At 27.0% G+C, this 12821-nt stretch overlaps 1 protein-coding gene across 1 annotated transcript; it reads right to left on the bottom strand.

Annotated features, from left to right (window-relative positions):
• Window positions 1-1621: 1621 nt before the first annotated feature.
• On the bottom strand, window positions 1622-11159 carry LOC119615232 (the record flags this gene model as incomplete). Its single annotated transcript, XM_037971309.1, has 4 exons — window positions 1622-1764; window positions 3676-3779; window positions 4086-4273; window positions 11023-11159. Coding segments are annotated over 4 exons (572 nt in total), but the record flags the coding sequence as incomplete, so codon positions are not given.
• Between the last annotated feature and the right edge of the window lie 1662 nt (window positions 11160-12821).

A 12821-nucleotide genomic window follows, 5' to 3' on the forward strand; every position in this document is an offset into this window, starting at 1 on the left:
ATAGTCTAGTCTAGTCTAGTCTATAGTCTAGTCTATAGTCTAGTCTATAGTCTAGTCTATAGTCTAGTCTATCGTCTAGTCTATCGTCTAGTCTATAGTCTAGCCTATATTTAGTCTATCGTCTAGTCTATAGTCTAGCCTATATTCTAGTCTATAGTCTCTAGTCTATAGTCTAGTCGATATTCTAGTCTATAGTCTAGTCTATAGTCTAGTCTATAGTCTAGTCAATAGTCTAGTCTATAGTCTAGTCTATAGTCTAGTCTATAGTCTAGTCTATAGTCTAGTCTATAGTCTAGTCTATAGTCTAGTCTATAGTCTAGTCTATAGTCTAGTCTAGTCTAGTCTATAGTCTAGTCTATAGTCTAGTCTATAGTCTAGTCTATAGTCTAGTCTATAGTCTAGTCTATAGTCTTGTCTATAGTCTAGTCTATAGTCTAGTCTATAGTCTAGTCTATAGTCTAGTCTATAGTCTAGTCTATAGTCTAGTCTATAGTCTAGTCTATAGTCTAGTCTATAGTCTAGTCTATAGTCTAGTCTATAGTCTTGTGGATTATAGATAGGCCTTTGGTCTGAAAGTTTGGACTATAGTCGAATTTTTGGTTAATTTTTATAAAATATAAGTAATATGATATGAGAATCGATTATTTTCTCTCCCTAACACTCCCTAACCTCACAACACTAAGCCACTAAACAAAGTTAGAAGAAACAAATATTTGTTAAGAGGATTGTTTTCATTTTCAAGCGATAAATATGTAAAAAAGAAAATAAGAATTTTAACAAATTTATGTTTAAGCCTGAACACACAGGTATCTGCTTAAGATATGAACACACAATCTTTAAAAAAAAAACTAAAAACTAAAAAAAGTCTACATTATGTGGCGACACTTTTTTCTTAATCCTTTCTCTAAAAAAAAACTAACAAAAGAGTGAAAGGATTTCCAAAGAAATACAATTTCTTTCTAACAGTTTTTACACACACATACACAAGGATACTTACTTTAATCTTAAGCAACTCTTTAGTTTCTTTTGTATTTATAAAAAAGGAAATACTTAAAAAATAGAGCAAAATGTTAAAGAAACACACTTACCTGTCTTACGGCATAGTAACAGGTTAAATTTCTTGGATATATACCAGGATAATTTGGTGATTGCAAACGACAGGCTTTCTTATCACAGTCACTAAATATGCGGGAACAATAGGTACCGGGTATTAAATCACCTTAAATGAGTTTAATGAAAAAAAAACGTACTATAACATCAGGGTTTATGTTAACAAAAGGAAGACATATTTAGTGGGGTTTGGAAAGAAAATTAATTTAAGGAAGTGTTGAGAAATTTTTTTTTTCTTTTTTTTTATTGTTTTTTTTTTTTAAGACATATTTATTCAATATTAAAAAGTTTCTTTTAATATTTTTTTTTTGTTAAGAATTTTAAGAAAAGTCTATTTTAATGCGAGGGGGACTAAGCGTTGAATCAATAGATAAGCAGCTTAGCATTTCACAAGAAACGTTTCGAAATAGTTTCTTAATTCTATTTAATGTTTTCTTTTTATAATTACCTAAATAGTATTTGGGTTCGGTGTAATTATGTTCATCCTTAGTCATTTGGTTATTGAGAGAACTTAAAAAAGTTTATTATTGGCATAAGCACTAAATAAACTAAAATCCTGACCATAACGATCCGAGTGCACCCCACTGGTATTGGTGAAATCGTCTACAGCATTTTGATGCAAGAAACTGCTGCGATTATGCCACTGCTGGAGATCTAAAATATTTGAAGAATACAAAAAGAAATTTTAACGAAACTTATCGATAAAAAGGAAATTTATCGTAAATTTTCTAAATTTATCGTAAATTTACTATAAAAATAAAATTTTTTGAAAACTTTCTTAAAAAGAAAATTTATCGTAAATTTTCTATAAAAAGGAAATTTATCGTAAATTTTCTATAAAAAGAAAATTTTTTGAAAAAGAAAATTGATCTTAAATTTTCCATAAAAAAAAATTGATCGTAAATTTTCCATAAAAAAATTTATCGTAATTTTTCCATAAAAAAAATTATCGTAAATTTTCCATAAAATTTATCGTAAATCTTCTATAAAAAGAAAAATTATCGTATATTTCTATAAAAAGAAAATTTATCGTAAATTTTCTGTAAAAAGAAAATTTATCGCAAATTTTCTGTAAAAAGAAAATTTATCATAAATTTTCTATAAAAAATTTATCGTAAATTTTCTATACAAAAAAATTTATCGTAAATTTTCTATAAAAAGAAAATTTATCGAAAATTTTCTATAAAATATAAATTTATAGTAAATATTCTATAAAAAAAAATGTATCTTAAATTTTCTATAAAAAGAAAATTTATCGTAAATTTTTTATAAAAAGAAAATTTATCGTCAATTTTCTATAAAAAGAAAATTTATCGTAAATTTTCTATAAAAAGAAAATTGATCGTAAATTTTCTATAAAAAGAAAATTGATCGTAAATTTTCTATAAAAAGAAAATTGATCGTAAATTTTCTATAAAAGAAAATTTATCGTAAATTTTCTATAAAAGAAAACTATGGAAATTTTCTATAAAAAGAAAACTTATGGAAAATTTTCTATAAAAAGAAAATTTAAGGAAAATTTCTATAAAAAGAAAATTTATGGAAAATTTTCTGTAAAAAGAAAATTTATGGAAATTTTCTATAAAAGAAAATTTATGGAAAATTTTCTATAAAAAGAAAATTTCTGGAAATTTGCTTGAAGGAGAAATTTCTGAAAATTTTCTTGAAAGAGAAATTTCTGAAAATGTTCTTGAAAGAGAAAATTTCTGAAAATTTTCTTGAAAGAGAAAATTTCTGAAAAATTTTCTTGAAAGAGAAAATTTCTGAAAAATTTTCTTGAAGGAGAAAATTTCTGAAAAATTTTCTTGAAAGAGAAAATTTCTGAAAATTTTCTTGAAAGAGAAAATTTCTGAAAAATTTTTCTTGAAAGAGAAAATTTCTGAAAATTTTCTTGAAGAGAAAATTAATGGAAAATTTTCTTGAAAAGATAATTTATGGAAAATTTTCTTGAAAAGATAATTTATGAAAAATTTTCTTGAAAAGATAATTTATGAAAAATTTTCTTGAAACAGATAATTTATGAAAAATTTTCTATAAAAAGATAATTTATGAAAAATTTTCTATAAAAAGATAATTTATGAAAAATTTTCTATAAAAAGATAATTTATGAAAATTTTCTATAAAAGATAATTTATGAAAAATTTTCTATAAAAAGAAAATTTATGGAAAATTTTCTATAAAAAGAAAATTTATGAAAAATTTTCTATAAAAAGGAAATTTATGGAAAATTTTCTATAAAAAGAAAATTTATGGAAAATTTTCTATAAAAAGAAAATTTATGAAAAATTTTCTAAAAAAAGAAAATTTATGAAAAATTTTCTATAAAAAGAAAATTTCTGGAAAATTTTATATAAAAGAAAATTTCTGGGAAATTTTCTATAAAAAGAAAATTACTGAAAAATTTTCTATAAAAAGAAATTTTATGGAAAATTTTCTATAATAAGAAATTTATGGAAAATTTTCTATAAAAGAAAATTTATGGAAAATTGTCTATTAAAACGAAAATTTCTTGTAAAAAGATTTTTTTTAGAAAATTCCTAAAAAACTGAATTTTGTGTTACTCACCTTCAACTTTAATACCACCATAACGTGTAACAGAACTATCACGGGATAAAACTTTATATCGTATACGAAAATCAAAATTATAACCGCTTTGATCACGTGCTAATCTGTAATGAAAAAATAAATAGGAAAAAGTAGAAGAAATAATCAAAACCAGAAATAAGTTTTAGAAAAATGTGTAAAAAAAATAGTTGGCTAAAAGAAGAAGTATTTCCGTAAACAAAACTAAAAAAAGGTAAACTATGAAATGAGATTGGCTTCTAAAAAAACACACACACACAGAAAACTAAACGGAAAAATAGTTTTTTACAAGTTTATGAAAATGATAAAAGTTTACCTTTTAATATAAAACAACAAAAGTGGAAAAAAAAGGTGTAGAAAAAGTGCAGAAAAATAAACTTTTTTTTACTCACTTATTTAATTTAATGGTAAATATCAAAGAACGAGATTCACTATAAAATAAAACTGGTCCCCATGAGGTGCCACACCACATGCCGCCAATGGGTGTACGGGCTGATTCAGCTATTTGCATATAACCATCCGGGCAACCATCTTGTGTATATGAGGTAAAACGTCCTATAGTAAAACTATCCAAAGTTACCTTTTATAAAGAGAAAACAAAAATTACAAAAATTTACACATATAGTTTTAAGTAAAAGCTGTTAGTTATAAAAAATGCGAGTTCATCATCGATCAAAATTTTGTAATATTTCATTTCATGTTGAAGAACATTTTTCCATTGACTGGTTTTTGCTTCAAAAAGTGTACATCAATATTCAAGCGGAACCAGTAATTCTTTATTAACCTCTTATAAAGCTTTTTAAAAATTTTTCTTTTTATAGAAAATTCTTTGTTTATTCAACAACATTATTCAATTTTTAATTCATTTGACCCAAAAATTTTCTAAAATTAATCTCAACTATTTATTACTATTATTTATTTATTTATAATCCCAAATTACTTAAAATCTCAGTTCACTTTTAAACCATTAATAATACACTTTATTTATTATATTTAAAATGTTAGAATGTTATTAAAACAATTTATTAACTAAATAAACCCAACCAAACACACACATGCACACAATCTCTAGTGTAATCCCACTTAATTGTTATTAACTTATTCAATTAACCAAAAACTATTTATATTCATACAAAATATAAAATCCACACATATTAGAGATTAAAAGTATTAAAAGGCAACAAATGCAAACAATACAAAACTCATTTATTCTGAAACTGAAATTGTGTGGTTTTAAGCAAATTTTTATCAATCTATTGAAAACTAGCATTAACCGGTGAGCTTCGCTAGCCTCATCTTAAATAAAATTAACATTAACCATCCTGTAGAGTTTCCTTCAATCAAGACGCAGCTTGTTACACCCTTCACCACCTTAGCAGGGAGGGGTATATTGAGTTTGAGCTGATATTACTTCTATGCTATGTCCGTCCATGTGAAACTTGTAATCAAAACTGCAGGTCGCTATTTTGAAGATATTTTAGCAATGAAATTTGGTACTTGATCTTCAATTGTCCCAGGGCTTATTGAAAATGGTTTAGATCGGTCCATTATTTCACTTAGCCCCCATATAATTGAATCCTCGAATAGGGCTTTTAAACCTTGTAATGATATTACACTTCACAATTTTAAAGAAAATTTAATCAAATTTGACACATGATCTTCTATTGTTCCAGGAACGAAGCTTATTGAAAATCGGTACATTATCCTTACAACCTAAACCATACGAATAGGGCTTTTGAGCTCATAATTATGATTAATATACTTGTATATCGATAAAAAGCGGTACAACTATGTTTTATACTTGCCTTATGATCCTGCGGAATTTTGTAATGATAGGGCCCCTTTTAACCCTAGCTCTACAAAGACCCCTTCAGAAAAATGACATAAATGTCCGCAATTCATTTAATGTCGCGACGAAGACTAGGTCTAGTATACAGTTTAGTCTGTAGTCTAGACTATAATCTAGTCTTTAGTCTAGTCTTTAATCTAGTCTTTAATCTAGTCTTTAGTCTAGTCTTTAGTCGAGTCTTTAGTCTAGTCTTTAGTCTAGTCTATAGTCTATCTTTAGTCTAGTCTTTAGTCTATTCTTTAGTCTAGTCTTTAGTCTAGTCTTTAGTCTAGTCTTTAGTCTAGTCTTTAGTCTAGTCTTAGTCTAGTCTTAGTCTAGTCTTTAGTCTAGTCTTTAGTCTAGTCTTTAGTCTAGTCTTTAGTCTAGTCTATAGTCTAGTCTTTAGTCTAGCTATAGTCTATTATTCTAGTCTATAGTCTAGTCTTTAGTCTAGTCTTAGTCTAGTCTTTAGTCTAGTCTTTAGTCTAGTCTTTAGTCTAGTCTTTAGTCTAGTCTTTAGTCTAGTCTTTAGTCTAGTCTTTAGTCTATCTTAGTCTAGTCTTAGTCTAGTCTATAGTCTAGTCTATAGTCTAGTCTTAGTCTAGTCTTAGTCTAGTCTATAGTCTAGTCTTAGTCTAGTCTTAGTCCATCTTAGTCTAGTCTTTCGTCTATCTTAGTCTAGTCTATAGTCTAGTCTATAGTCTTTAGTCTAGTCTTAGTCTAGTCTTAGTCTAGTCTTAGTCTAGTCTTAGTCTAGTCTATAGTCTAGTCTTAGTCTAGTCTTAGTCTAGTCTATAGTCTAGTCTATAGTCTAGTCTATAGTCTAGTCTATAGTCTAGTCTTAGTAGTCTTGTCTAGTCTATAGTCTAGTCTATAGTCTAGTCTATAGTCTAGTCTATAGTCTAGTCTATAGTCTAGTCTATAGTCTAGTCTATAGTCTAGTCTATAGTCTAGTCTATAGTCTAGTCTATAGTCTAGTCTATAGTCTAGTCTATAGTCTAGTCTATAGTCTAGTCTATAGTCTAGTCTATAGTCTAGTCTATAGTCTAGTCTATAGTCTAGTCTATAGTCTAGTCTATAGTCTAGTCTATAGTCTAGTCTAGTCTATAGTCTAGTCTATAGTCTAGTCTATAGTCTAGTCTATAGTCTAGTCTATAGTCTAGTCTAGTCTATAGTCTAGTCTATCTAGTCTAGTCTAGTCTAGTCTAGTCTATTCTAGTCTATAGTCTAGTCTAGTCTAGTCTAGTAGTCTAGTCTAGTCTAGTCTAGTCTAGTCTAGTCTAGTCTAGTCTAGTCTATAGTCTAGTCTAGTCTATAGTCTAGTCTATAGTCTAGTCTATAGTCTAGTCTATAGTCTAGTCTATAGTCTAGTCTATAGTCTAGTCTAGTCTAGTCTATAGTCTATCTAGTCTATAGTCTATCTAGTCTATAGTCTATAGTCTAGTCTATAGTCTAGTCTATCTAGTATAGTCTAGTCTATAGTATAGTCTAGTCTATAGTCTAGTCTAGTCTATAGTCTAGTCTATAGTCTAGTCTATAGTCTAGTCTATAGTCTAGTCTATAGTCTAGTCTATAGTCTAGTCTATAGTCTAGTCTATAGTCTAGTCTATAGTCTAGTCTATAGTCTAGTCTATAGTCTAGTCTATAGTCTAGTCTATAGTCTAGTCTATAGTCTAGTCTTAGTCTAGTCTATAGTCTAGTCTATAGTCTAGTCTATAGTCTAGTCTATAGTCTAGTCTATAGTCTAGTCTAGTCTAGTCTATAGTCTAGTCTATAGTCTAGTCTATAGTCTAGTCTAGTCTAGTCTATAGTCTAGTCTATAGTCTAGTCTATAGTCTAGTCTATAGTCTAGTCTATAGTCTAGTCTATAGTCTAGTCTATAGTCTAGTCTATAGTCTAGTCTATAGTCTAGTCTATAGTCTAGTCTATAGTCTAGTCTATAGTCTAGTCTATAGTCTAGTCTATAGTCTAGTCTATAGTCTAGTCTATAGTCTAGTCTATAGTCTAGTCTATAGTCTAGTCTATAGTCTAGTCTATAGTCTAGTCATATTAGTCTATAGTCTAGTCTATAGTCTAGTCTATAGTCTAGTCTATAGTCTAGTCTATAGTCTAGTCTATAGTCTAGTCTATAGTCTAGTCTATAGTCTAGTCTATAGTCTAGTCTATAGTCTAGTCTATAGTCTAGTCTATAGTCTAGTCTATAGTCTAGTCTATAGTCTAGTCTATAGTCTAGTCTATAGTCTAGTCTATAGTCTAGTCTATAGTCTAGTCTATAGTCTAGTCTATAGTCTAGTCTATAGTCTAGTCTATAGTCTAGTCTATAGTCTAGTCTATAGTCTAGTCTATAGTCTAGTCTATAGTCTAGTCTATAGTCTAGTCTATAGTCTAGTCTATAGTCTAGTCTATAGTCTAGTCTATAGTCTAGTCTATAGTCTAGTCTATAGTCTAGTCTATAGTCTAGTCTATAGTCTAGTCTATAGTCTAGTCTATAGTCTAGTCTATAGTCTAGTCTATAGTCTAGTCTATAGTCTAGTCTATAGTCTAGTCTATAGTCTAGTCTATAGTCTAGTCTATAGTCTAGTCTATAGTCTAGTCTATAGTCTAGTCTATAGTCTAGTCTATAGTCTAGTCTATAGTCTAGTCTATAGTCTAGTCTATAGTCTAGTCTATAGTCTAGTCTAGTCTATAGTCTAGTCTATAGTCTAGTCTATAGTCTAGTCTATAGTCTAGTCTATAGTCTAGTCTATAGTCTAGTCTATAGTCTAGTCTATAGTCTAGTCTATAGTCTAGTCTATAGTCTAGTCTATAGTCTAGTCTATAGTCTAGTCTATAGTCTAGTCTATAGTCTAGTCTATAGTCTAGTCTATAGTCTAGTCTATAGTCTAGTCTATAGTCTAGTCTATAGTCTAGTCTATAGTCTAGTCTATAGTCTAGTCTATAGTCTAGTCTATAGTCTAGTCTATAGTCTAGTCTATAGTCTAGTCTATAGTCTAGTCTATAGTCTAGTCTATAGTCTAGTCTATAGTCTAGTCTATAGTCTAGTCTATAGTCTAGTCTATAGTCTAGTCTATAGTCTAGTCTATAGTCTAGTCTATAGCTAGTCTACAGTTTGTTTAGTATAGTCTATTATCTAGCTATGACCAGTCTATGTCTAGCGATTTGTTGATCGTCCAACTTTTTCGGCTTCAACCGTTAAGTAGTTAGTCAGTAACATTATAATTATATATATTATATATATGTACAAAAAATTTGTGGACAATGTGCTAGTGACAATATGCTAAACATTTCGTCCTTCTATCGGTCTTACAGTTTGAAGCTTTTTATCTAAAACTAAACACTAACTGACATTTTTTTTTTGTTGTGATTTTACATTTTAATCCCAAATGGTCAAATAACGTTTCAAGCTTTAGTTGTACTTAAGCATCACTGGCAAATATCCTGTTAATAATACTTCTACATACAAACTAGTTTGCATAGTAACGTGTATGGGTGTGAGTGTTCTAACATAAAAAAGGACTGACAACTGACTTTGTATGTAAAATAGAAGAGAAAAAGAATTGTAAAAAACAAAGTATTTGCTTTTTGTTACCGGAAACGTGAGGACAGGAAATCCGCCAACCGACAACAGAGTATGTTTTAGTTACCGTATTTAGTAGCAAGGTTTTACGCTTTTATTGTTGTGTTTTTGCTATTTTTTTTATTCAGAACTTTTTCAATTTTTGTGCTATTTCTCCCAAACCTTTTACACTGATTTTCTTTATTGATGGATGTGGGTCTGTATGTGTTTGCATGGTCATGCTGTTGCTATTTACGAGAAATGTTTCAACATTTTATGAATATTATTATAAAAGTTTGACTATGTTTTAAATAAAAATTTAAATGAAAATATTTTATGAAATGTGCTGAAATTTGTTTGGCATGTGTAAAAGAGAGCATAGACCGACAGATTTGTATGTAAAAATATATTGAAGTATAAAAAATGTAATAATTAAAAAATTTGTAAACGTTTTTTTTTCATGGAGAGAATGTAAGAATACAAAACTTTGGTTAACTGTTGTATGAGTGATTTTATTAACAAATTATATTTTTTCGTAAGTATACGCTCTGTTCAATGATACTGAAAAGGAACAAAACTTAATATATATAAAAATTAATAAAAATTTTCTATAAAAAGAAAATTCTACGAAAATTTTCTATAAAATTCATTTGACGAAAATTTTCTATTAAAAGAAAATTCAACGAACATTTTCTATAAAAGAAAATTCGACGAAAATTTCCTATAAAAAGAAAATTCGACGAAAATTTCCTATAAAAGGAAATTCAACAAAAATCTTCTAAAGGTAAATTCAACGAAAATTTTCTTAAAAGAAAATTTATGGAAAATTTTCTATAAAAGAAAATTTATGGAAAATTTTCTATAAAAGAAAATTTATGAAAAATTTTCTATAAAAATAAATTTATGGAAAATTTTTATAAAAAAGGAAAATTTATAGAAAATTTTCTATAAAAAAAGAAACTTATGGAAAATTTTCTATAAAAAAAGAAAACTTATGGAAAATTTTCTATAAAAAAAGAAAATTTTGGAAATTTTCGAAATAAAAGAAAATTTAGGGAAAATTTTCAAAAAAAAAAGAAAATTTAGGGAAAATTTTCAAAAAAAAAAGAAAATTTTGGGAAAATTTTCTATACAAAAAGAAAATTTAGGGAAAATTTTTATACAAATGGAAAATTTAGGGAAAATTTTCTATACAAAAGAAAATTTAGGGGAAAATTTCTATACAAAAAGAAAATTTAGGGAAAATTTTCTATAAAAAAAGAAAATTTAGGGAAAATTTTCTATAAAAAAAGTAAATATAGTGAAAATTTTCTATAAAAGAAAATTTTGGGAAAATTTTCTATAAAAAAAAATTTATGGAAAATTTTCTATAAAAAAGAAAATTTATGGAAAATTTTCTATAAAAAAGAAAATTTATGGAAAATTTTCTATAAAAAAGAAAATTTATGGAAAATTTTCTATAAAAAAAAGAAAATTTATGGAAAATTTTCTATAAAAAAAGAAAATTTATGGAAAAATTTCTATAAAAAAAAGAAAATTTATGGAAAATTTTATATTAAAAAAAAGAAAATTTAAGGAAAATTTTCTATAAAAAAAAGAAACTTTATGGAAAATTTTCTATAAAAAAAAAGAAAATTTATGGAAAATTTTCTATAAAAAAAGAAAATTTTCTATAAAAAAGAAAATTTAGGGAAAATTTTCTATTAAAAGAAAATTTATGGGAAATTTTCTATAAAAAAGAAAATTATGGAAAATTTTCTATAAAAAAAGAAAATTTATGGAAAATTTTCTATAAAAAGAAAATTTATGACCATTTTCTATAAAAGAAAATTTATGAAAAATTTTCTATGAAAAGAAAATTTATGAAAATTTTCTATGAAAAGAAAATTTTGGGGAAAATTTTTCTATAAAAAAACGTGATTGGTTTTCTGTAAGTTTGTCTTACCTGTACAACATCACCATGTTGACCTCCCGCAGCAGTAAATGTTAAAACACACACATAAGGCAGGCGATCCTGTTTGGGACGATGCAACTCCAAGGAATAAGTTAAACCAATATCACCATAATAAGTACGATTACAACCTGAAATTAAAAGAAAAAAAGTATTTATAAATACATTTTATTAAAATTTATTTTCATTTTAAGAAATGCAAATAAACCACAAAAAAACTTGTAATTGAAATTCTATAGCAACGAATGACAAAGAGTTTGAAGTTAATTAGAGTTCATGTCATGTCACGTCACGTCATGTAATTATAATAAAGGATAAGAATTTAAACAAGTATTATTTAAACTAAAATTAAGGAGAATTCAATAACTGAAGCTCTTCTATAAAATTAAATCTACTGTTAAATGGTTAATAGTAATAAACTTCCTTAAGATGTTTAACCTCAACTTTGCCCTTTAACTTCACTTAACTAAATTTTCTAGCTTTTCCCAAAAACGTGCTCACTTTAAAGGTTACTTCTTTATTCTGCTCTACACTTCATATTTCTTACAATTGTCTTTCTTTTTCAATTAATTTACTTTATTGCTCGTGTATATCACAGATTTAAAGGTTGCACTTAACTGTCACAGTTGTACTCTCGTACCACATACGAGTACAATTATTTTTCTTCTAAACAGGAATAAAAAAAAAAATAAAAACAGTGAAGTAGTGTAAAATTCATTTTGTCTTTTGTTTCATAATTTTTTCTTCTCTATAGTTGCTTCAAATGTTCCACATGACAGTGAGTTTCTGAATAACACAGTCACAGTTGCAGTAACAATGAACAATGGTTTTGAATAAACATAAATAAATGAATGTATGAGAATCTCTGTCTGTCTGTGGGAGATGTGACAGTGTGAAACCAAATTCCAAGTTAAAAACCAACCAACTCGGTTGGTTGTTAAACAAAGACCTGAAGTTATACATATATATCGATGGTTGAAAGAGGAAAGGACTTTGTGGTTAAAGATTACAGGTTTATAGTTATCAGAAAATATTTATATTTCAAAAAAAAAAAAAAAAAATATTTTCTTTTTTATATAACTTCTCTAGTTTGGGAACAAAACTAATTGGAAAATTTCCACATGTTACATCCTTTTTAATTTAACCTACCATACATACATGTAGTAAAGAACGAAGGTATGAGCCTTTGTGTGAAAGAAAACATGTTGACATTTTTTTGTTCTTAAACAGGATGTTGTGGTGAAGGATATTTGTTTAAATTATTTAAATTAATAAAGTGTGAGAATTATATATATTATGTGTTCTAAATTTAAAGGAATATTCTTAATGTGGAAAAATTATAGAAAATTAAATTAATTACAAAGTTAAAGACGGTCTTTTTAAAAAAAATTCTACATATTAATAACTTCGTAAGCGCTATTACTATCTAATGTCTAATATGTTTTTGTTTGGTTCATTTTATAGCATTATAGTCGTAACAACAGATCAGTATAAATTTCAGTATGAACTATAGCTCAGACTACAGTCTAACAATAGATTACACTATGGCTTAGATTATATAATTCAGGTTATGATCCAGACGAAGGTCAAACTTTAGTTGAGATTATAGGACAGGCTAGAGATCAGAATATAGTATATACTATAATACAATCCAGAATATACTCTATATATACCTGACTATATGTCAGATATAGTCCAGACTACTGATCAGATTGTAGTCCATACTATAGATAAGACTATAGTCCAAACTATAGATCAGACTATAACCTAGACTGCAGATCAGACTATAATCC

This window comes from Lucilia sericata, unplaced genomic scaffold (genome assembly GCF_015586225.1).
Source record: "Lucilia sericata isolate MDLA Ls3-8-SP2 unplaced genomic scaffold, ASM1558622v1 Contig004576F_arrow, whole genome shotgun sequence".
Taxonomy (NCBI): Eukaryota; Metazoa; Arthropoda; class Insecta; order Diptera; family Calliphoridae; genus Lucilia; species Lucilia sericata.